We start from the raw sequence: 22500 nt of genomic DNA, 5'->3' as shown, positions 1-22500 counted from the left end.
GTTGTGGCTTTATTTGGTTGTGTTGTGGCTTTATTCCGTTGTGTTGTGGCTTTATTTGGTTGTGTTGTGGATTTATTTGGTTGTGTTGTGGCTTTTTCGTTGTGTTGTGGCTTTATTTGGTTGTGTTGTGGCTTTATTCGTTGTGTTGTGGCTTTATTTGGTTGTGTTGTGGCTTTATTCCGTTGTGTTGTGGCTTTATTTGGTTGTGTTGTGGCTTTATTCCGTTGTGTTGTGGCTTTATTCGTTGTGTTGTGGCTTGATTTCGTTGTGTTGTGGCTTTATTCCGTTGTGTTGTGGCTTTATTCGTTGTGTTGTGGCTTTATTTGGTTGTGTTGTGGCTTTATTCCGTTGTGTTGTGGCTTTATTCCGTTGTGTTGTGCACTACTGGGCCACCATATAAAAGTGTTCTCAGATGATTGTTCTGGTCTATTTGAAGGGTGCTGTTGAGTGGAGATTGGGGTGTGTGTGGAGGACCTTTGATAAAGTCAAAGCCAAGCAGATTCCTGACTATCATCTCACATTAGAGGACGACAGCTCTGTCCTACTTTAACATCACAGGATCTGTGTTTTTTTTTTAGCATTGCACCCTTTTTGCTAATGTATAAAAGTTTTTTTTAATGCTGTAATTATGCCTTATAATCCATTGTTTGGTCTCATGAATAACTGTAACCACAGTTATTAAACATTATTATACTCATCTATTCATTGAACACACCTTTAGAAAGTATAATGCATTAAAACACAAGGCAAATATAATGCATTTTAACTTTGGTTACAATTATTTATATTTTAATGCATCTTTATAATGCATTATATCTTTGTAACTGAAGTTAATATTCAGAAATGTCCTTGTTAAATCGGAAATTGGTTGTTTTAGTGCATTATACTTTATAAAGGTGTATTATAAATGTGGTTACATTTTCATACAATGCATTATAAGGTGCATAATTAACGCATTCAAAATACAAGGCTTTAAATAAAGTGTTACCTATTTTTTTTAAATGTTTTTGAAAGAAGTCTCTTCTGCTCACCAAGGCTGCATTTGATGAATTTATTTGAGGAAAAATGCAGTCAAAGTTTTTAAATATTTGTTCAATTTAAAATAGCTTTGTTGTGTGTGAATATAAATGTAATTTATTCCTGTGATCAAAGCTGAATTTTCCGCTCTTTTTGTGGAAATCGATACATAGTATTTTCCAGGATTCTTTGAATTTCTTAACTGTTACTTTTGATCAATTTAATGTTTCCTTGATCAATGATAGTATTGCTTTCGGTAACACTTTATTCGTTACATGGAGTTACTATTGTAACAACTATAAATTATGCATAATTACTTAAATCAAACAAAATCCTAACCCTAAAGTAAGTACATAGTTACTTAATATTACTTAAATGTATAATTACAGTGTAACAAAGACACCTACTTACTTTAGAAGAAAAACAAAAAATTCCGAGACCATAAAAGAAAATATTAAATATTTCTATTGTGCATATTTTCATTACATATGATATTATGACAGGTCACAGACTTTTAGACCACCTCTGCATTTAAAAAACCTAAAAATTCACATAACAATGCAAATGTTTCAGAAACATCAAAAAAGTAACCACAAACATAATTTGAGGATCGTGTCTAATGCCAGAGGTACGTCTAATATATTTAAAGGATGGAAACAACCAAGGAGCTGTTAGTTTTCTATATAAGGACATCAACAACTAAAGGTTGTGTTGCTGACCTTACACCACTTTTAACTCCTGATAAAATCCCCATCCCTGTGTTCTTTCCCTTCACATCCTTATTTGGATCTCTGCTACCCTCTATAAAAACCAAGCCCTTGTGGTTTGCGTCTCTAAAGTTTCCTCAGCCGAGGCGCGTTCATCAACTCTCTGTACCTGGAAATATCAAGCAGACACGATGGGAGATGCTATGATGGCAGAGTTCGGAAAGGCCGCTCCCTTCCTGAGGAAGTCGGATAAAGAGCGTCTCGAAGCTCAGACGAGAGCCTTTGACATCAAGACCGAATGCTTTGTTGTGGACGAAAAAGTGGAGTTTGTGAAGGGGAAAATTGTCAGCAAGGAAGCAGAGAAGGTTACTGTTAACACTGAGGATGGGAGAACGGTGACCGTCAAAGAAGGAGGCGTCCACCCCCAGAACCCGCCTAAATTCGATAAAATCGAGGACATGGCGATGCTCACGTTCCTTCATGAGCCTGCAGTGCTGTTCAACCTCAAAGAGCGATACGCAGCCTGGATGATCTACACCTACTCCGGCCTCTTCTGTGTCACGGTCAACCCTTACAAGTGGTTACCCGTGTACGACTCGGAAGTAGTTTCTGCCTACAGAGGTAAGAAAAGAACAGAGGCTCCGCCTCACATCTTCTCCATCTCGGATAATGCTTATCAATACATGCTAACCGATCGGGAGAACCAATCTGTCCTTATCACCGGAGAATCCGGTGCTGGGAAGACCGTCAACACCAAGAGAGTCATCCAGTATTTTGCAAGCATCGCTGCAGCTGGTGGAGCGGCTGGAAAGAAAGACTCCAGCAAGGGAACCCTGGAGGATCAGATTATTCAGGCTAATCCAGCACTGGAGGCTTTCGGCAATGCCAAAACGGTCCGAAATGACAACTCGTCTCGCTTTGGGAAATTCATCCGCATTCATTTTGGGACAAGCGGTAAACTCGCATCAGCGGATGTCGAGACATACCTGCTGGAGAAGTCTCGGGTGACCTTTCAGCTAAAGTCTGAGAGGAACTACCATATTTTCTTCCAAATACTCTCCAATGAGAAGCCTGAACTGCTGGACATGCTGTTGATAACTAATAACCCGTATGACTACTCTTACATCTCCCAAGGAGAAGTAACCGTCACGTCCATCAATGATAACGAGGAGCTGCTTGCTACTGACCAGGCGTTTGATGTACTCGGGTTCACGTCTGAAGAAAAGATGGGAGTCTACAAGCTGACGGGTGCTATCATGCACTACGGCAATATGAGATTCAAACAGAAACAGCGCGAGGAGCAGGCAGAGCCTGATGGTACTGAAAACGCAGATAAGGCAACTTATCTAATGGGGCTGAACTCTGCCGACCTGCTCAAGGGACTCTGCCATCCAAGGGTCAAGGTGGGCAATGAGTACGTTACGAAAGGACAGAGTGTGGACCAAGTGTACTACTCTATTGGTGCACTGGCAAAGTCAGTGTACGAGAAAATGTTCAACTGGATGGTGGTAAGAATTAACCAATCCCTCGACACTAGGCAACATCGCCAGCATTTCATCGGAGTGCTCGACATAGCAGGCTTTGAGATCTTCGACTTCAACACGTTCGAACAACTCTGCATCAATTTTACCAACGAAAAGCTGCAACAGTTTTTCAATCACCACATGTTCGTCCTGGAACAAGAGGAGTATAAAAAAGAGGGAATTGAGTGGGAGTTTATCGACTTCGGGATGGATCTGCAAGCCTGCATCGAACTGATTGAGAAACCCCTAGGGATCATGTCCATCCTGGAGGAAGAGTGCATGTTTCCAAAGGCCAGCGATCAGACATTCAAAGCAAAGCTGTATGACAACCACCTGGGCAAGACAAACATCTTCCAGAAGCCACGAGTTGTGAAGGGGAAGGCAGAGGCGCACTTTGCCTTAGCTCACTATGCAGGGACTGTTGACTATAATATCTCCGGCTGGCTGGTGAAAAACAGAGACCCGCTGAATGAAACAGTAGTCGGGCTCTATCAGAAGTCTTCTTTGAAGTTGTTGAGTCTTCTATTCTCAGGTTATGCCGGAGAGATATCTGACAAGTCAAGTGGGAAAGGGGCCAAGAAGAAGGGGTCATCTTTCCAGACAGTGTCTGCCCTGCACAGAGAAAACCTGAACAAACTAATGACCAATCTGAAAACCACGCACCCACACTTTGTTCGCTGTTTGATTCCAAATGAGAGCAAGACTCCGGGAATCATGGATAACTGCCTGGTCATGCACCAGCTTCGCTGCAATGGTGTACTAGAGGGCATCAGGATTTGCAGGAAAGGATTCCCAAACAGAATCCTCTATGGGGATTTCAAACAGAGGTACAGAATCCTAAATGCATCTGCCATCCCGGAAGGCCAGTTCCTTGAGAACAAGAAGAGTGCCGAGAAGCTGTTGGGCTCACTAGACATTGACCATACGCAATACAAATTTGGCCACACAAAAGTCTTTTTTAAAGCTGGCCTGCTCGGTACATTGGAGGAGATGCGAGATGACCAACTCGCTCGTATCCTCACTGGGATCCAAGCTTTCGCTCGTGGGTTACTGATGAGAGCCGAGTACCAGAAACTGGTGGAGCGCAGAGATGCCCTCATGGTCATCCAGTGGAACCTTCGCTCCTTCCTCGGTGTGAAAAACTGGCCGTGGATGAAGTTATTCTTCAAGATAAAACCTTTACTGAGGAGCGCTGAGTCTGAAAAGGAGATGGCAAACATGAAAGACGAATTCAGTAAGTTAAAGGAAGCTTTGGAGAAATCTGAGGCCAGGAGGAAAGAGCTAGAAGAGAAAATGGTTGGTCTGCTTCAAGAGAAGAATGACTTGTTCCTTCAGCTGCAATCCGAGCAAGACACCCTGACTGACGCCGAGGAACGATGCGAACAGCTCATAAAGAGCAAGATCCAGCAAGAATCCAAAGTGAAAGAGCTGTCAGAACGCATAGAGGACGAGGAAGAGATAAATGCAGACCTCACAGCCAAGAAACGCAAGTTGGAGGATGAATGCTCAGAGCTCAAGAAAGATATAGATGACCTGGAGCTGACACTGGCCAAGGTGGAGAAGGAAAAACATGCCACCGAGAACAAAGTGAAGAATCTGACTGAGGAAATGGCATCCCTTGATGAAAACATAATGAAACTTACCAAAGAGAAAAAAGCTCTGCAAGAGGCTCACCAGCAAACGCTGGATGACCTTCAAAGTGAGGAGGACAAAGTCAATACATTGACAAAAGCCAAAGCTAAACTCGAACAACAGGTGGATGATCTCGAGGGCTCATTGGAACAGGAAAAAAAAGTGCGGATGGACTTGGAGCGTAGCAAGAGAAAGCTGGAAGGAGATGTCAAACTGACTCAGGAGAATGTAATGGACTTGGAGAACGACAAACAGCAACTTGAGGAGAAACTTAAGAAGAAAGACTTTGAAATCAATCAGCTGACTGGAAAGTTTGAAGATGAGCAAACGGCTTCAGTGCAGCTGCAGAAGAAGTTGAAAGAAAATCAAGCTCGAATTGAAGAACTGGAGGAGGAGCTGGACGCGGAGCGTGCGGCTCGAGCAAAGGTGGAGAAACAGCGATCTGAAATTTCCCGAGAACTGGAAGACATCAGCGAGCGTCTGGAGGAGGCAGGTGGGGCGACATCTGCTCAGGTAGAGCTCAGTAAAAAAAGGGAGGCCGAGTTTCAGAAGTTACGGCGGGACCTTGAGGAATCAACCCTTCAGCATGAAACCACTACCTCCTCTCTTCGGAAGAAGCATGCAGACAGTGTTGCTGAACTAGGGGAACAGATTGACAACTTGCAAAGGGTCAAACAAAAGTTAGAGAAAGAAAAAGTTGAACTGAAGCTGGAATTGGATGACATTTCCTCAAACATGGAGAGCGTTGTAAAGGCCAAGGTAAATCTTGAAAAGATGTGCCGATCACTAGAAGATCAGATGAACGAGTATAGGTCAAAATCTGAGGAAGCCCAGAGATCTCTCAATGATCTGTCAACCCAGAAAGCCAAGCTTCTGACTGAAAATGGGGAACTTGGGCGACAAATGGAGGAGAAGGAATGTCTGATTTCCCAACTCACTAGAGGAAAGACTTCCTACACCCAGCAACTTGAAGATCTAAGGAGGCAACTTGAGGAAGAGGTGAAAGCAAAGAACGCTCTTGCGCACGCTGTACAGTCAGCCCGTCATGATTGTGACTTACTAAGAGAGCAATTCGAAGAAGAACAAGAAGCAAAAGCCGAGCTCCAACGAGTCTTGTCAAAGACCAATACAGAGGTCGCAACGTGGAGGGCGAGGTATGAGACTGACGGGATTCAGAAGACAGAGGAACTGGAGGAAGCCAAGAAGAAACTTGTCCAAAAATTGCAAGAAGCCGAGGAAGCAGTGGAAGCGGTGAATGCAAAGTGTTCTTCCCTTGAGAAAACGAAACATAGGCTACAGAATGAGATTGAAGACCTGATGCTGGACCTCGAACGGTCAAACGCAGCGTCCGCCGCCTTGGACAAAAAACAGAGATCCTTCGACAAAGTCATTGCAGAGTGGAAACAAAAGTACGAAGAGTCGCAATGTGAGCTTGAGGGGGCGCAGAAGGAAGCTCGCAGCTTAAGCACAGAGCTCTTTAAACTCAAGAATTCCTATGAGGAGACTCTCGATCACCTTGAGACCATCAAGAGGGAAAACAAGAATCTGCAGGAGGAAATTTCTGACTTGACGGATCAAGTGGGTGAAGGACGGAAGAGCGTCCACGAGTTGGAGAAACTGAGGAAACAGTTGGAACAGGAGAAGGCGGAGTTGCAGTCCGCTCTAGAGGAAGCTGATGCTTCAGTTGAGCACGAAGAGGGAAAGATCCTACGAGCTCAGCTGGAGTTCAACCAATTAAAGGCGGATGTTGAGCGCAAGATGGCTGAGAAGGATGAGGAAATGGAACAAGCTAAAAGAAACTACCAACGCATGGTTGAGTCCTTGCAGGCTTCTCTTGAGGCGGAGACGAGGAGCCGCAATGAAGCCTTGAGGGTAAAAAAGAAGATGGATGGGGACCTTAATGAAATGGAAATTCAGTTAAGCCAGGCCAACAGACAGGCGTCCGATGCCCAGAAGCAGCTGAAGATGATCCAGTCGTGCCTAAAAGACACTCAACTCCAGATGGACGACACGCTTCACAGCAATGATGATCTCAAAGAAAACATTGCCCTGTTGGAGCGGAGGAACAATCTGATTCAAGCCGAACTGGAGGAACTGAGAGCCGTGCTGGAACAGACGGAGAGGGTTCGCAAACTAGCAGAGCAAGAACTTACAGAAGCAACTGAGAGGATGCAACTCTTGCACTCCCAAAACACTAGCCTCATCAACCAAAAGAAGAAGCAAGAATCGGATCTGCTTCAGCTGCAAAATGAAATGGAGGAGCTGGTGCAAGAGAGCCGCAATGCAGAGGAAAAGGCGAAGAAAGCCATCACTGATGCCGCCATGATGGCTGAGGAGTTGAAGAAAGAGCAAGACACTAGTGCACACCTCGAGCGGATGAAAAAGAACATGGAACAGACCATTAAGGACCTGCAGCACCGTCTCGATGAAGCCGAGCAAGTCGCGATGAAAGGCGGGAAGAAGCAGCTACAGAAAATGGAGGCTCGTATCCGTGAGCTTGAGAACGAGCTGGACGCAGAGCAAAAACGAGGCTCGGAGTCCATTAAAGGCGTGAGGAAGTATGAGCGACGCATCAAGGAGCTGACCTATCAGACAGACGAGGATCGCAAGAACTTGGCAAGGCTGCAGGACTTAGTGGACAAGCTACAACTGAAGGTCAAATCCTACAAGCGCTCCGCCGAGGAAGCCGAGGAACTGGCGAATGGAAACATGGCTAAGTTACGAAAGCTCCAGCACGAGCTAGAAGAGGCGGAAGAGCGTGCAGACATCGCAGAGTCTCAAGTGAACAAACTGCGTGCTAAAACAAGAGATGGAGTCCCTGGGAAGAAATCCCAGAATGAGTAACGTTTCGAGTCGTGGTGCAATCACACCTAGATTGATTTGTTCACTAGCACATCTACACCTAATTTTACAACTTCTAAAGCATTAAACATGAGTCAAACCATAAATGGACGTCACCATGTGTTTATATACAGTACTGGTATGAAGATTGGACACATTACGATTTTTAAAATAAGTCTAATGCTCATCAAGCTTGCATTTATTTGATCTGAAAAACAGAAAAAACAGTAAAAATTTTGAAATATTATTTCACTTTTAAAATAATGGTTTTCCATCTTAATATCGTTTAAAATTAAAAAAAATTCTGTAATCAAAGCTGAATTTATCATCATTACTCCAGTCTTCAGTGTCATATGATCCTTCACTGATCACTCTCATATTAGGGATTTTTTATCAATGTATGAAAATGTTTGTTAATATTTTTTTTCTTAATAACCTTTGATGCTTTTTTTCACGATTCACTGAAAAGAACAGCATTTATTTAAAATAGAAATCTTTTGTAACAATATACACTACCGTTCAATCGTTTAGCGGTCAGTAATTTATTTTCTATCTTTTTTTTTAAACAAAATTAATACTTTTATTCAGCAAGGATGTGTTAAATTGATAAAAAGTGATTTATCCTATTAGAATGATTTGTGAAGGGTCATGTGACACTGAAGACTGGAGTATGATGGTGAAAATACAGCTTTGATCACAGAAATAAATTATATTTTAAATGATATTAAAATTGAAAACCATTATTTTAAATTGGAATAATATTTCAAAATTTGTACTGTTTTTTTTTCTGTATTTCAGAGCAAATAAATGCAGGCTTGATGAACATTAGACTTATTTTAAAAACATTAAAAATAGTAATGTGTCCAAACTTTTGATCTGTACTGGACACACAAAAACATATTAAATGCAAGAGTCTCTTTTCATGTTTCAAATAACGTTCAGGAAAATAAAATGTTCCAAAGTGTAAAATTGTCATTTGGCGTAATGATCCGAACATTACATCGTCAAATAAATATAAAATACCATTCTTTGTTTTCTTGAAGTAGAAGTTTCGTCGAGAAATGTTTTGGTCATTTAGAGAAACTCAAACTTACGCCACAATATCATCATTACACTTAAGGCTTACATCATAGACTTTAGCATTTTATTGATATTACAGATCGATGAGGAATGTTAGCACTGACAAATGTGTAAAACTTAATAAATATCACTATTTTAATGCATTTTTTGTATTTGTTTAATTTGTGTTATTGATTTATTTTAGATGCCCAAGAACAGAGAGAGTTTTTAGGCTCTGTAAAAAGCCAAAAAATAAACAGTAACTGCAGATCCAGACAATTGAGAGACACTTTAGCAAGGAAACGAGATTTGAGGATCGCAATGGTGAGAATAAAAGCTTACCAATATTTCTGAGTCATAAGGTCGAGAGGTCACTGAGGGGATTCTCCACCCAACAATCCCATCCTGCTGATCATGTGATTTATGTTGGGAAACTGAAAATATTCATAAATATAGCTGCAATGAGTCATTTTTGGGGCTGAGCAAGTCGTATTATTTTTCAACGTCTGCTTTTATTTACTCAGGAATATTATTAAAACGAATTTAATGATACAGACGCATACTAAAAACATTGCAATTATGGGAACAATGACAATATTAAACATAATTTAGAGTAACATGTATTTATTATAAAATATACAGAATAAACACTAAGTATATAAAAAGAATATGTGTTCAGTACATTTTATTATATTTGAAATTATTTTCACTTCCTTACAAGGCTTGGGAAGACATTTTGGTGTATAAATATTTGTTGTCTTCTGTAAATCATGGAAAAATCTATGAAGGTCATTAGTTTTTGATTAGAAAAAAATATAAAAATTAAACAGGACACTGACGCATTGCTGCCACATACAAATTATTTCCGTTATATGTCGTTTTAATAAGAAAATGTTTTAGCGATACATCATTATAATGGGAAAACAATGTTTTTTCCGTTATAATGATATATCACTAAAATATTTTTCTTTATTAAAACAAATTTTCTTGTAATAGTGTCATTAAAACGATATATTTTCCTCGTAATAACGAAATGTCACTTAAACAAAGTTTTTCTCGTTAAAAATATATATATTTTTAATATATATATTGATACAAATATAAGTATAGTCATTAAAACTATACTTTTGTGACATCTCGTTATTACGAGGAAAATATAGTTTTAATGACATTATCTTATTACGGATAAAACATTTTATGACATGTCACAGAAACAAAGTTTTTCTCGTTAAAACATGTCATATTGTTTTATCCGTAATAATATAATGTCATTAAAACTATATTTTCCTCGTAAAAACGAGATGTCACAAAAGTATAGTTTTAATGACTATACTTATATTTTTATCAATATATATATATATATATATATATATATATATATATATATATATTAAAAATATACATATATTTTTAACGACCTGTTTTAACGAGAAAAACGTTGTTTTGATAGCATTATCTCTTTATAACATAATACATTTTTAACGACATGTTTTAAAGATATAATATCTCATAACGGGAACAATATTGTTTTTGTGACGCTGTTATTACGAAGAAAATACAAAATTTAACGGCAGTATCTCCTTGTTAATGACATATTTTCTTGTAAGACCGAGATATGTTGTTTTAACGAGGAACATTTTTTAACGACAACATCACATTATGACAATTGAGTGGAAAAAATATGTATGTGGCAGCAACATACTAATGTACGAGAAAAATTAATCAAATTATTTTAATTTAAATTAATTTAAAGCTGTATTACATTGTTATATTTTTGATGATTGAAAAGCCCTTTTCGTCTTCAACCCAAATGCGATTGAACAATAACATAAAACCAACACTCAAAAATGAAATTGTTTAGAATTTGAAATGTCTTACATGTTGAGAAACCAACATTTCATTTTCATTCACCACAAGAAATCAACAGACGATATATGAAGACACAAAAAAGACACAAGACTCATCAGTTATCCCATTTATTTTCACATTTTCATTTTAGCGGACCAAAAGCAACTTAGAAATTGTTTCAGGCCAACCACATTTCCAATGGGAGCAGCACAAAACTTCATAGAAAAATAGGACAAACATTTGACCATCTCTTCAGCAGTAACGACAGAAAAAGAAAAGAACAATCTAAAACTATTCAAAGTAAAATCACTTCAGTACTTCGTACGGTAAATTTATGTACATCTCTCACAGATGCATCTCTAAACTTCCCTTTTTAATGGAATACCTACATATTTACAATCCATAACCGTTACAAAAAGAGCAGCATCTCTTTAAAAGCCCATTCTGTCTGTTCTATGCGCTTCTTTTTTAATTGCATGTTTTAAATCTGACATGATCAAACATATTCTATTTACATATCTTTCAATATGCAGAGAAAATTCAAGACTCGGTATATATACAAACATAAAATATATAGTGATAGTCAATCAAAAGACACGACTTAAACACAGCAAGTCATTTTCATTCTAATATCCGTATAGATAGTTACACTGGGCCAGATACAACCTGTATCCATTGCCAATCATTTAATAAGTTACATAAAACATGCAAATATTGCATTAATTTTGTTGATCATACATTACAAACTTTGGGGAGGAAACACATGGACGGGGAAAGTATTCATAACTTACACTGAGGGGGATAGAATTATATTTGTAGACTAAAACCTTTGGTTCGTTCTCTTTTTTTGTGACCAAATGAGGTTCTTCAAAATGGAGTTGTAAAGGGGATGAAAATTTCTGGTAAATTTAGGGAAACTTTCCAAAAGTGTGCGAAAATGTACCCCAAAAATCCAGGAAACTTTCCAAATCCTCAACCCGTCGTTGCGGGACTCATTCTGTGTTTGTGAAGTTAGACATTATTGTGGAGATGAAAAAAAACACAATCACGTGATTTTTAAAGGGAAGTGTTGTCACCATATATGGTTTATTGGAGGCATTTCCGAATGCTAATGACTTACGCACATGTGGGATTTATCAACAATGATTGCTTACTCATGTGCGTAACGTTTGATAAATGCGGATTTTCTTGTACTAAGCCACATTCTAAATTTCAGTCGTAGGACGAAATATAGAACCTTTTTTTTTTTTACGCACTATTGATAAATGAGGGCCCTGGAAAAGTTTCTAAAAATCCTGAAAATGAAGTTTCCAAAAATCCTGGAAAGTTTCCAAAAATCCTGAAAAAGTTTCCAAAAATCCTGGAAAAAAAAACCGTTTCTGGATTTTTGGAAACTTTCCAGGATTTGGGGAACATTTCTAGGATTTTTGGAAACTTTTTCAGGATTTTTGGATTTTTTTCCCAAAATTCTGGAATGTTTCCAAAAGTTCCTAGAATGTTTCCAAAAATTCTGGGAAAAAAACGTTTCTAGATTTTTGGAAACGTTCCAGGATTTGGGGAACATTTCTAGGATTTTTGGAAACATTCCAGATTTTTTGGAAACTTTTTCAGAATTTTGGAAACATTTTCCAAATGAATGTTTCCAAAATCCAATACATTTTTAAAAAATCCTGGAAAGTTTCCAAAATTCAGAAAAAGTTTCCAAAAATTCTGGATTTTTGGAAAATTTCCAGGATTTGGGGAAAATTTCTAGGATTTTTGGAAACATTCCAGAATTTTCAGAAACTTATCCAGGATTTTTGGAAACTTTTTCAGAATTTTGGAAACATTCTAGGATTTTTGGACATTTTTCCAATAATTCTGGAATGTTTCCAAAATCCAAGAAATTTTCCAAAAATCCTGGAAAGTTTCCATAAATCCTGGAAAAGTTTCTGGAAACTTTGAAACGCTACTTCAAAATCAGTATTTTCCAAGCCAATACAATTCGAGTGGACAACAGAAACATACGGGGAAAGATTAGCAAACATAATTGGTTGTCGACCATTTTCATTGCACAAGACGAGATAAATTTCACACGGGGGCCAAGATATCGCAACCTTTCAGGCAATTCCCCAGCAGCTCCAGGGCTCAAGGTGCAGGTTTAGAATAAAAACATCAATAACAAGGACTAAAGAATCACATTTGTCAGATTGTGTAGGTGGGGTTGAGACTGTAGGGTTGCAAAAAACTTTCCAGTATTTTTGGGAAAAGTTTCTGTAAAATGTAACACAAATTTGCAACCCCAAGTTCAGATATAATTTTAACAATGACCTATAACCAAAACAATTTAGAGAATGCTGTCCGCCCGCACTACAGCGGATGAATGAATGTCGGAGGATCGGTTTACACACTCTTTTCTTTTTTCTAGTCTTCCAGATCAAAACCAAAGGAGCTGTCGATTACATCAACGCTCAAACTCTCGGATTCTTGCTTTCAGCTGTTCTTGTAAGGCAGAAACAGGGAACCATTGACCAATGAATATAAAAAAATATATTTACAAATGCAGTGAACAGATCTCAAGTCATTGTACAGGTTGTGCAATTCCGTTTACAGTGGACAGACAGATTCGTAACAGAATTTGGGAAGTGCTACACTAAGTCCGCTGAGGCGACTCACAGACTGGATGGGTGGGTTTGCGGCTGGAGCGGCGCGTGATGAGGAGCGGCTTCGCAATCTTTCGGATCTTCGTCCGACCGCACGTACAAAAGGAAGAGGGTGACCGTGGCGAAGTTGACCAGGAACGCCCGGAGGAGAGTGGAAGTGAAAACTCGCCAGCCTTCGTTTCTAGGATTTTTGGAAACATTCCAGAATTTTTGGACACTTTTTCAGGATTTTTGGATTTTCTTCCAAAAATTCTGCAATGTTTCCAAAATCCAATACATTTTCAAAAAAATCCTGGAAAGTTTCCAAAATTCAGAAAAAGTTTCCAAAAATTCTGGATTTTTGGAAAATTTCCAGGATTTGGGGAAAATTTCTAGGATTTTTTAAAACATTCCAGAATTTTTGGAAAAATTTTCAGGATTTTTGGATTTTCTTCCAAAAATTCTGGAATGTTTCCAAAAATCCTAGAATGTTTCCAAAATCCAATACATTTTCAAAAAAATCCTGGAATGTTTCCAAAATTCAGAAAAAGTTTCCAAAAATTCTGGATTTTTGGAAACGTTCCAGGATTTTTGGAAACATTCTAGGATTTTTGGACTTTTTTTTTGGACAAATTCTGGATTTTTGGAAACTTTCCAAAATTTTTGGAAAAAATTTCAGGATTTTTGGATTTTCTTCCAAATATTCTGGAATGTTTCCAAAATCCAATACATTTTCAAAAAAATCCTGGAAAGTTTCCAAAATTCAGAAAAAGTTTCCAAAAATTCTGGATTTTTTGAAACTTTCCAGGATTTTGGGAACATTTCTAGGATTTTTGGAAACATTCCAGAATTTTTGGAAACTTTTTCAGGATTTTTGGATTTTCTTCCAAAAATTCTGGAATGTTTCCAAAATCCAATACATTTTCAAAAAAATCCTGGAATGTTTCCAAAATTCAGAAAAAGTTTCCAAAAATTCTGGATTTTTGGACTTTTTTTTTTGGACAAATTCTGGATTTTTGGAAACTTTCCAGAATTTTTGGAAAAACTTTCAGGATTTTTGGATTTTCTTCCAAATATTCTGGAATGTTTCCAAAAATCCTAGAATGTTTCCAAAATCCAATACATTTTCAAAAAAATCCTGGAAAGTTTCCAAAATTCAGAAAAAGTGTCCAAAAATTCTGGATTTTTGGAAACGTTCCAGGATTTCTGGAAACGTTCTAGGATTTTTGGACATTTTTTTTTTTGGACAAATTCTGAATTTTTGGAAACTTTTTCAGGATTTTTGGATTTTCTTCCAAAAATTCTGGAATGTTTCCAAAAATCCTAGAATGTTTCCAAAATCCAATACATTTTCAAAAAAATCCTGGAAAGTTTCCAAAATTCAGAAAAAGTTTCCAAAAATTCTGGATTTTTGGAAACTTTCCAGGATTTTGGGAACATTTCTAGGATTTTTGGAAACATTCCAGAATTTTTGGAAACATTCCAGAATTTTTGGAAACATTCCAGAATTTTTGGAAACTTTTTCAGAATTTTGGAAACATTCTAGGATTTTTGGACAAATTTTTTTTTTTGGACAAAAATTCTGGATTTTTGGAAACTTTCCAGGATTTGGGGAAAATTTCTAGGATTTTTGGAAACATATCCAATTTAGAGAATGCTGTCCGCCCGCACTACAGCGGATGAATGAATGTTGGAGGATCGGTTTACACACTCTTTTCTTTTTTCTAGTCTTCCAGAGCAAAACCAAAGGAGCTGTCGATTACATCAACGCGCAAACTCTTACTTTCAGACGTCGGGATTCTTGCTTTCAGCTGTTCTTGTAAGGCAGAAACAGGGAACCAATGAATATAAAAAATATATTTACAAATGCAGTGAACAGATCTCAAGTCATTGTACAGGTTGTGCAATTCCGTTTACAGTGGACAGACAGATTCGTAACAGAATTTGGGAAGTGCTACACTAAGTCCGCTGAGGCGACTCACAGACTGGATGGGTGGGTTTGCGGCTGGAGCGGCGCGTGATGAGGAGCGGCTTCGCAATCTTTCGGATCTTCGTCCGACCGCACGTACAAAAGGAAGAGGGTGACCGTGGCGAACGTGGCGGCGTTGACCGGGAACGCCCGGAGGAGAGTGGAAGTGAGTCCGCGGGTGAAAACTCGCCAGCCTTCGCGCTGGATGCTCTTCCTGGTGCAGTCCATGATGCCGCTGTACTGGTATATCCCACCAACTCCGTCCGCCTGGAGCCGGGACTTTATCACATCCACAGGGTAGGTGGAGAGCCAGGACGCGATTCCCGACATCCCGCCGGCGAACAGCAGCTTGGGAATCATGTACGGGTCCTCGGGCTCGCAGCCCAGCGAGCGGGTCAGGAGGTCGTAGGCCAGGAAGTAGACCCCGAAGCCCGGCGTCTCGCGGATCAGGGTGGTGACCATGCCCCGGTTTACCCCCCGCACCCCCTCCCGCTGGTAGATGCGGGCCAGGCAGTCCAGAGAGTTCTTGTACACCTTCCGCGAGGACGACTTCTTCTCGCCGGTTCCCTGCATCTGCATCCGGGTCTTGGCCAGCTCCATCGGGCAGCAGATCACGCACTGGATGGTTCCGGCCGCCGCTCCGGCCAGGAACTGGTTCTGGGGCGTGTCTTGACCCAATCTGCGCATGGCGTTGCCCTGCACGCCGAAGACGATGGCGTTGATGAAGGTCAGGCCCATCATGGGCGAACCGATGCCTTTATAAAGGCCAAGCATCTGCGGAAAAGACGGAGCGATATGAGCGAAGCATTGACATTGAACAGAACTGACCTGAATCAGCATTAAACTGAACTAAACTGAATCAGCATTAAACTGACCTGACCTGAATCAGCATTGAACTGAACTGACCTGAATCAGCATTGAACTGAACTGACCTGAATCAGCATTGAACTGACCTGACCTGAATCAGCATTGAACTGACCTGAATCAGCATTGAACGGAACTGACCTGAATCAGCAATGAACTGAACTAAACTAATTCAGCATTGAACTGAACTGACCTGAATCAGCATTGAACTGAACTAAACTAAATCAGCATTGAACTGAACTGAATCAGCATTGAACTGAACTGAATCAGCATTGAACTGACCTGAATCAGCATTGAACTGAACTGAATCAGCATTGAACTAAACTAAACTAAATCAGCATTGAACTGACCTGAATCAGCATTGAACTGAACTGAATCAGCATTGAACTGAACTGAATCAGCATTGAACTGACCTGACCTGAATCAGCATTGAACTGACCTGACCTGAATCAGCATTGAACTGACCTGACCTGACCTGAACTGAATCAGCATTGAACTGACCTGAATCAGCATTGAACGGAACTGACCTGAATCAGCAATGAACTGAACTAAACTAAACTAAATCAGCATTGAACTGAACTGACCTGAATCAGCATTGAACTGAACTAAACTGAATCAGCATTGAACTGAACTGACCTGAATCAGCATTGAACTGAACTAAACTAAATCAGCATTGAACTGAACTGAATCAGCATTGAACTGAACTGAATCAGCATTGAACTGAACTGAATCAGCATTGAACTGAACTGAATCAGCATTGAACTGACCTGAATCAGCATTGAACTAAACTAAACTAAATCAGCATTGATCTGACCTGAATCAGCATTGAACTGAACTGAATCAGCATTGATCTGACCTGAATCAGCATTGAACTGAACTGAATCAGCATTGAACTGAACTAAATCAGCATTGATCTGACCTGAATCAGCATTGAACTGAACTGAATCAGCATTGAACTGACCTGAATCAGCATTGAACTGAACTGAATCAGCATTGATCTGACCTGAATCAGCATTGAACTGAACTGAATCAGCATTGAACTAAACTAAACTAAATCAGCATTGAACTGAACTGAATCAGCATTGAACTGAACTGAACCCAAACCGAATCAACAGCTGAATGACGACACTACTGTCGACTGTAGAGCTGTTTTACAGCTGAATCCAACTTTACACTGGACTAAATTGAGCTCAATAATGACACTATGAGAGTGATTACAATTCAGCTGTAAAGCACAATATATTCTGATGAAGTTTGAATCCTCGATTCTGTTATTCCCTGTTCATCGCTGTGAAGCTGCTTTGAAACGGTCTGTATTGTATAAAGCACTAAATGAACGTGACTGGACTTGTGTGTGAAACGCTGAGCTTCCACTGCAGCTCAACATGACCTAGATCTGACATTCTCACATACGGGACATAGATCTGGGTTTCGGTGTCAGAGTAAACAGGAAAAAAGTGAGTAATATGGAGCTGCTTCTTTCACTCAAATATACAGAATCACACACTACAGTTCAAAAGTTTACGGGCGGTAAGATTTTAATGTTTTTGAAAGAGTCTCTTCTGCTCACCAAAACTGCGTTTATCTTTATACTATATATATATATATATACATTTTAGGGCTGTCAAAAGATTAATCGCGATTAATCGCATCCAAAATAAAAGTTTGTGTTTACATAATATATGTGTGTGTGTACTCTGTTAATTATTATTTATATATAAATACACACACAAGCATGTATATATTTAAGAAAAAATATATATTTTTATATATAAAACATTTATATTTATATATATATTATAGATGTATATACAGTATATACATGCAAATATTTCTTAAATATATACATGAATGTGTGTGTATTTATATATAAATAATAATTAATAGAGTACACACACACATATATTATGTAAACACAAACTTTTATTTTGGATGCGATTAATCTTTTGACAGCCCTAATATATATATATAATTAAATGAGATGAGTGAAATTACTACATTTAAGAAATATAATAAAAAAAATTAATAAACAAGTGTGTGATGATTTCAGGTCAGATTTTATTAGGGTCCACATTTAATTCTTAGAAAAAGAAACAAATCTGAATTGTTTACATTTACTATTAGAATGAAATCCAGTTAAATTTAGCAAAATGTGTATAATATTGTTATGAATTATGGTCACATTTAGTAGATTAGAGGACAACAGGTTAGGGCTTCTAACTAATATAATTACATTTTGTGCTGATAGAAGCAATTAACTTCAGCTCTGCAGCATATTTAGACTTTTTTAGAGAATTAGGCATATCTGAATTTAAAAGCGTGCGCTACCCACATACATGGGAGTAAATTGATAAAAATGATCTCATTTTACACAAAACACTCTAAATTTTAACACAGTGGTGGAATATTGCATATATTATATTATATCTTTATTCACAATTCTATAATAAAAAGTCATATTTTGATTTATTTTTTAATTAATTTGCTATTCTTTTTAATCTGTTTGGTCTATTTCCCTTCAGAAAGTTTCTGTTGATTCCACTAGGTGTCAGTAAACTGGGGAAAAAAATAATTTTCTTGATATCTCCTTCCAAAAAAAAAAGTTATTGAGATTAATCTGTCCAAACTATCTAATAACTCCTGCTCATCTGCATTGATTTAAAAAGAACTCAGGTTGAGAACCTCAACTTTGTAAAGGGAGATCTCAGGCTCTGATTGGTCTAGAAGCATGACCGACGTGTCTATAGAGAGCTGAGATACTCAGCTTTTTTTGACGTATGACGCAATACGTGATGACATCATCAAAAATCACGGCTAACAAAGGCGATCAAAACTAAAGAGTATTGTCTGCATCACATGTTTTGATCTGGACATCGGTGACTTATCACAGTGTGGTTTGGCCATGCTCGCTCACAGACACGTGATAATGGTCTCATTTTGAAGAAAACAACCTAAGGAACGAGCTGATGTAGCGTTTGAGGGCAGTAGCTACACAAGGCAGTATTGATCCGAACAGGAATATGACTCATGTGTTCGCTTGTTCAAAGGAGTCATTTCCATCTTCGTGATTCTTTTGATAATAACGTTACTGTAAAGTGTTGGATCGGTGAAATAAACTGCACAGTGATATTCTTGAGGGAGAGAGCTTTCATTTGATATATGACTTTTGGTGAGTTTGTGTGATATAAATATGAAATTTTATATTATTCATGTGATTTTTTTTCAAGTGTGTGTGTGTGTGGGGGGCAGGAGTCATCACGGGGGGGGCGGGTCAAATTCAGACCTTATTATCTTTTTCTATGTAACAAATGCAAAAGTGATTGGGTTATTAGGAAAGCTGAGGTTCTAATCTTTCAAACAATACCATATATGTCTTGTTTTGCGCTGCACAACTTATAGATTTTTTAAAAATGATTATGATGATGCAATATTGGTGGTTAAGCAGATGAGATTAGCTATACAGTATATATTGATATAGTGTGACCCTGGACCATTTTTTTAAATTGAGATTTATAGATCATCTCAAAGAAGAATAAATGAGCATCATTGATGTGTGGTTTGTTAGGACAATAAAGTCTAAATATTGAGAAAATCTCCTTTAAAGTTGTCCAAATGAAGTCCTTATCAATGCATATTACTACTAATAATCAGGTAACTTGAGTTACATAATATTACTACTTTTTCCAAGTAACTAGTAAAGTAACGCATTACTTTTCAAATTTACAACAAAATATCTCTTACTTTTTCACATTAATTTGACTGACAGCTCTCCTGTCCTCATGTTGAGAATAATAAGTGCAGAGGTGTGTGTGTGTGTGTGTGTGTGTGTGTGTGTGTGAACATGATGGTTATTGTAGTTCTAGACTAAATGTGAGCATTTATTTATCTCACTTGCACAATAAAGATTCTGTCCTCCTCAAAATGAAGAAAATCAGTCAAATGCAAAATCAGAGTATATGCAAACCTCCAATAATTCAATGTTAAATAAAACAACTATTTTTATGCATAATCTACCTTTATATTTAATTGACCAATGTCTTGCTGCTGACCTTTGATGATGAAAATGACTAGATTTTTTGTTGTTATTAGTAAAACTTTTTTGTCCTGCGTCCTCTTCTCCATTATCCAGAGCTGCGCCCTCTAGTGTTCATGAGGGAATCTGCATCTTTACCTCAGACTGGGGCGCATTATTTACATTTTGGTATGAAGAGGTCTTTACCGTTCGGCAAAAATATAACTTATTTGTTATAAACAAAAACAAGCCCAGCCCAGGTGAGAAAAAGTAACGCAAAAGGAACGTAACATTACTTTTCTGAAAAAGTAACTAAGTAACTAAATTAGTTACTTTTTAAGGGAGTAACGCAATATTGTAATGCATTACTTTTCAAAGTAACTTTCCCCAACACTGCTAATAATACATTTATGATATGAACATTTACTAAATATCTTCATGGAACATGATCTTAACATCCTAATGATTTTTGGCATAAAAGAAAAATGTATAATTTTTGCCACAGATAAACCCGTGAGACGCACGTCTGCTGTTGAGCTCCAGGGTCATATTTATGTTATAGTAGCAGCTTCACAGTAATAATCAGGATTATTGATGTAAATGATGCTGCAGTGAGATAGGATTCATGTAAAGAGAAGAATAAAAGCACTGAAGATCACTCACTGACTCTTGCCGTATGATGGACTGGAAACAGTGGTAGGTGCCGCGGTACAGGGGTTTATCCACACTCTGGACCTGCAGTCGGACCTATGGGACATACAGCCGTTACAACACACACACACACACACACACACACACACACCACGAGTGTGTCTTTAACTCAGACCAGACGCTACGGCTGGTAGAGGTAAAGCTACACTGGAGTTAAACATTATAAGAAGAGACCCAACAGCAAACTTACAGTCACAATATAAAAACATGTTTATCTGTTCAAAAGGTTATATGCTATACATTATGACCTTAAAAACAACAATCACTCACTTATTTTTTAAGTTCTGCCCAGTAGGGCCTGAATATTCAGACAAGCAAATAGACAATGATCAATTATCATTTACTATAGAGTATTTTACTTTTTTCTCATCTAACAGCAGTATTAATAATTACAACATGTATTTACATTATATATAACATTAAATAAACAGTTAAACCACATACACATACACATACATATATATATATATATATATATATATATATATATATATATATATATATATATATATATATATCCTCATATCCTCCTACGACCCAGAAGAATTTTGAATTTAGTATTTTTTTTCATGTCATTACGTTGTTTAAAGCATAAGAAACAAATGGGAAAAAACATTTTTAAAAAATGATATTTTTTTCATATGTTATGATTAGGCCTGTCAAAAGATTAATCGCGATTAATCGCATCCAAAATAAAAGTTTGCGTTTACATAATATATGTGTGTACTCTGTTAATTGTTATTTATATATAAATACACACACATTCGTGTATATATTTAAGAAATATTTGCATGTATATACATTTATATAATCTATAATATATATAAATATAAATGTTTTATATATAAAAATAACTTTTTTCTTAAATATATACATGAATGTGTGTGTATTTATATATAAATAATAATTAACAGAGTACACACACATATATTATGTAAACGCAAACTTTTATTTTGGATGCGATTAATCGCGATTAATCTTTTGACAGCCCTAATATATATATAAAAAAAAGTATTAAAAAAAATGCATGTGTGTATATATATATATATATATATATATATATATATATATATATATATATATATATATATATATATATATATATATATATATATATATATATATATATATATATATATATATATATATATATATATATATATATATATACAAATTTATATTTAAATTTGATCAAAAATGCTGATAAAAAAAAAAAACTGTAATATTGTGAAATATTAAAATTTTAAATAATGGTTGTGATGATAAATTCAGCTTTGATCACAGGAATAAATTATATTTTAAAGTATATTACAATTATAAAACCATTATTTTAAATTGTAATAATATTTCACAATTTTTACAGTTTCTTCTGCATTTCAGATCAAATAAATGCAAGCTTGATGAGCATTTTAAAAATAGCAATGTGTCGAATCTTTTAACCGGTACTGTATATAAACAAGCCAACACGTCTCTGTGCTAATATTAACCGCGCGCGCACAGCTAGCATGATGTGCTTTCACTGAATGATTTATTTAGCGACAGAAGTGATTTTTAAGTCACAGGGTTCAGTGTGAAACAGATATGATGGGTGTAAAGTGTCCCCACAGACAACAACCTCGAACATCAGCCAGGAATAGCCACATACGGTTAGCTCTGAGGTTTGAAGAGCTCCAGAGAAATCAACAGCAGGGTCAGG

At 37.4% G+C, this 22500-nt stretch overlaps 2 protein-coding genes across 3 annotated transcripts in view; one reads left to right on the top strand and one right to left on the bottom strand.

Moving 5' to 3' along the window:
- Positions 1-1879: 1879 nt before the first annotated feature.
- On the top strand, positions 1880-9439 carry myh6 (myosin, heavy chain 6, cardiac muscle, alpha). The gene is made up of 2 exons (XM_079831526.1): positions 1880-7859; positions 8534-9439. The coding sequence occupies exon 1, from the start codon at positions 1916-1918 to the stop codon at positions 7721-7723; it is 5808 nt and encodes a 1935-aa protein (XP_079687652.1). The 5' UTR covers positions 1880-1915; the 3' UTR covers positions 7724-7859; positions 8534-9439.
- A 4785-nt stretch (positions 9440-14224) lies between these two features.
- The window catches only part of slc25a29 (solute carrier family 25 member 29), a 23284-nt gene continuing 15008 nt past the window's right edge, over positions 14225-22500 (bottom strand). Inside the window, exons 3-5 of one of the 2 annotated variants that reach the window (XR_013817650.1) lie at positions 20757-20840; positions 14728-15991; positions 14248-14465 (exon numbers count right to left, since the gene is read on the bottom strand). Coding sequence is in view for 1 of the 2 variants with exons in the window: in XM_079831525.1 (XP_079687651.1) it covers positions 15227-15991; positions 20757-20840 (849 nt within the window). In the remaining variant the exon portion in view is untranslated. Of the gene's footprint in view, positions 15992-20756; positions 20841-22500 lie in introns of both variants that reach the window. The other variant, XM_079831525.1, reaches the window with a different exon arrangement.

This window comes from Gobio gobio (assembly GCF_949357685.1).
Source record: "Gobio gobio genome assembly, chromosome: 12".
In the NCBI taxonomy this organism is placed as follows: Eukaryota; Metazoa; Chordata; class Actinopteri; order Cypriniformes; family Gobionidae; genus Gobio; species Gobio gobio.
Note: the sequence above shows the minus strand (reverse complement) of the source record. Positions and strands in the feature narration are given on the sequence as shown.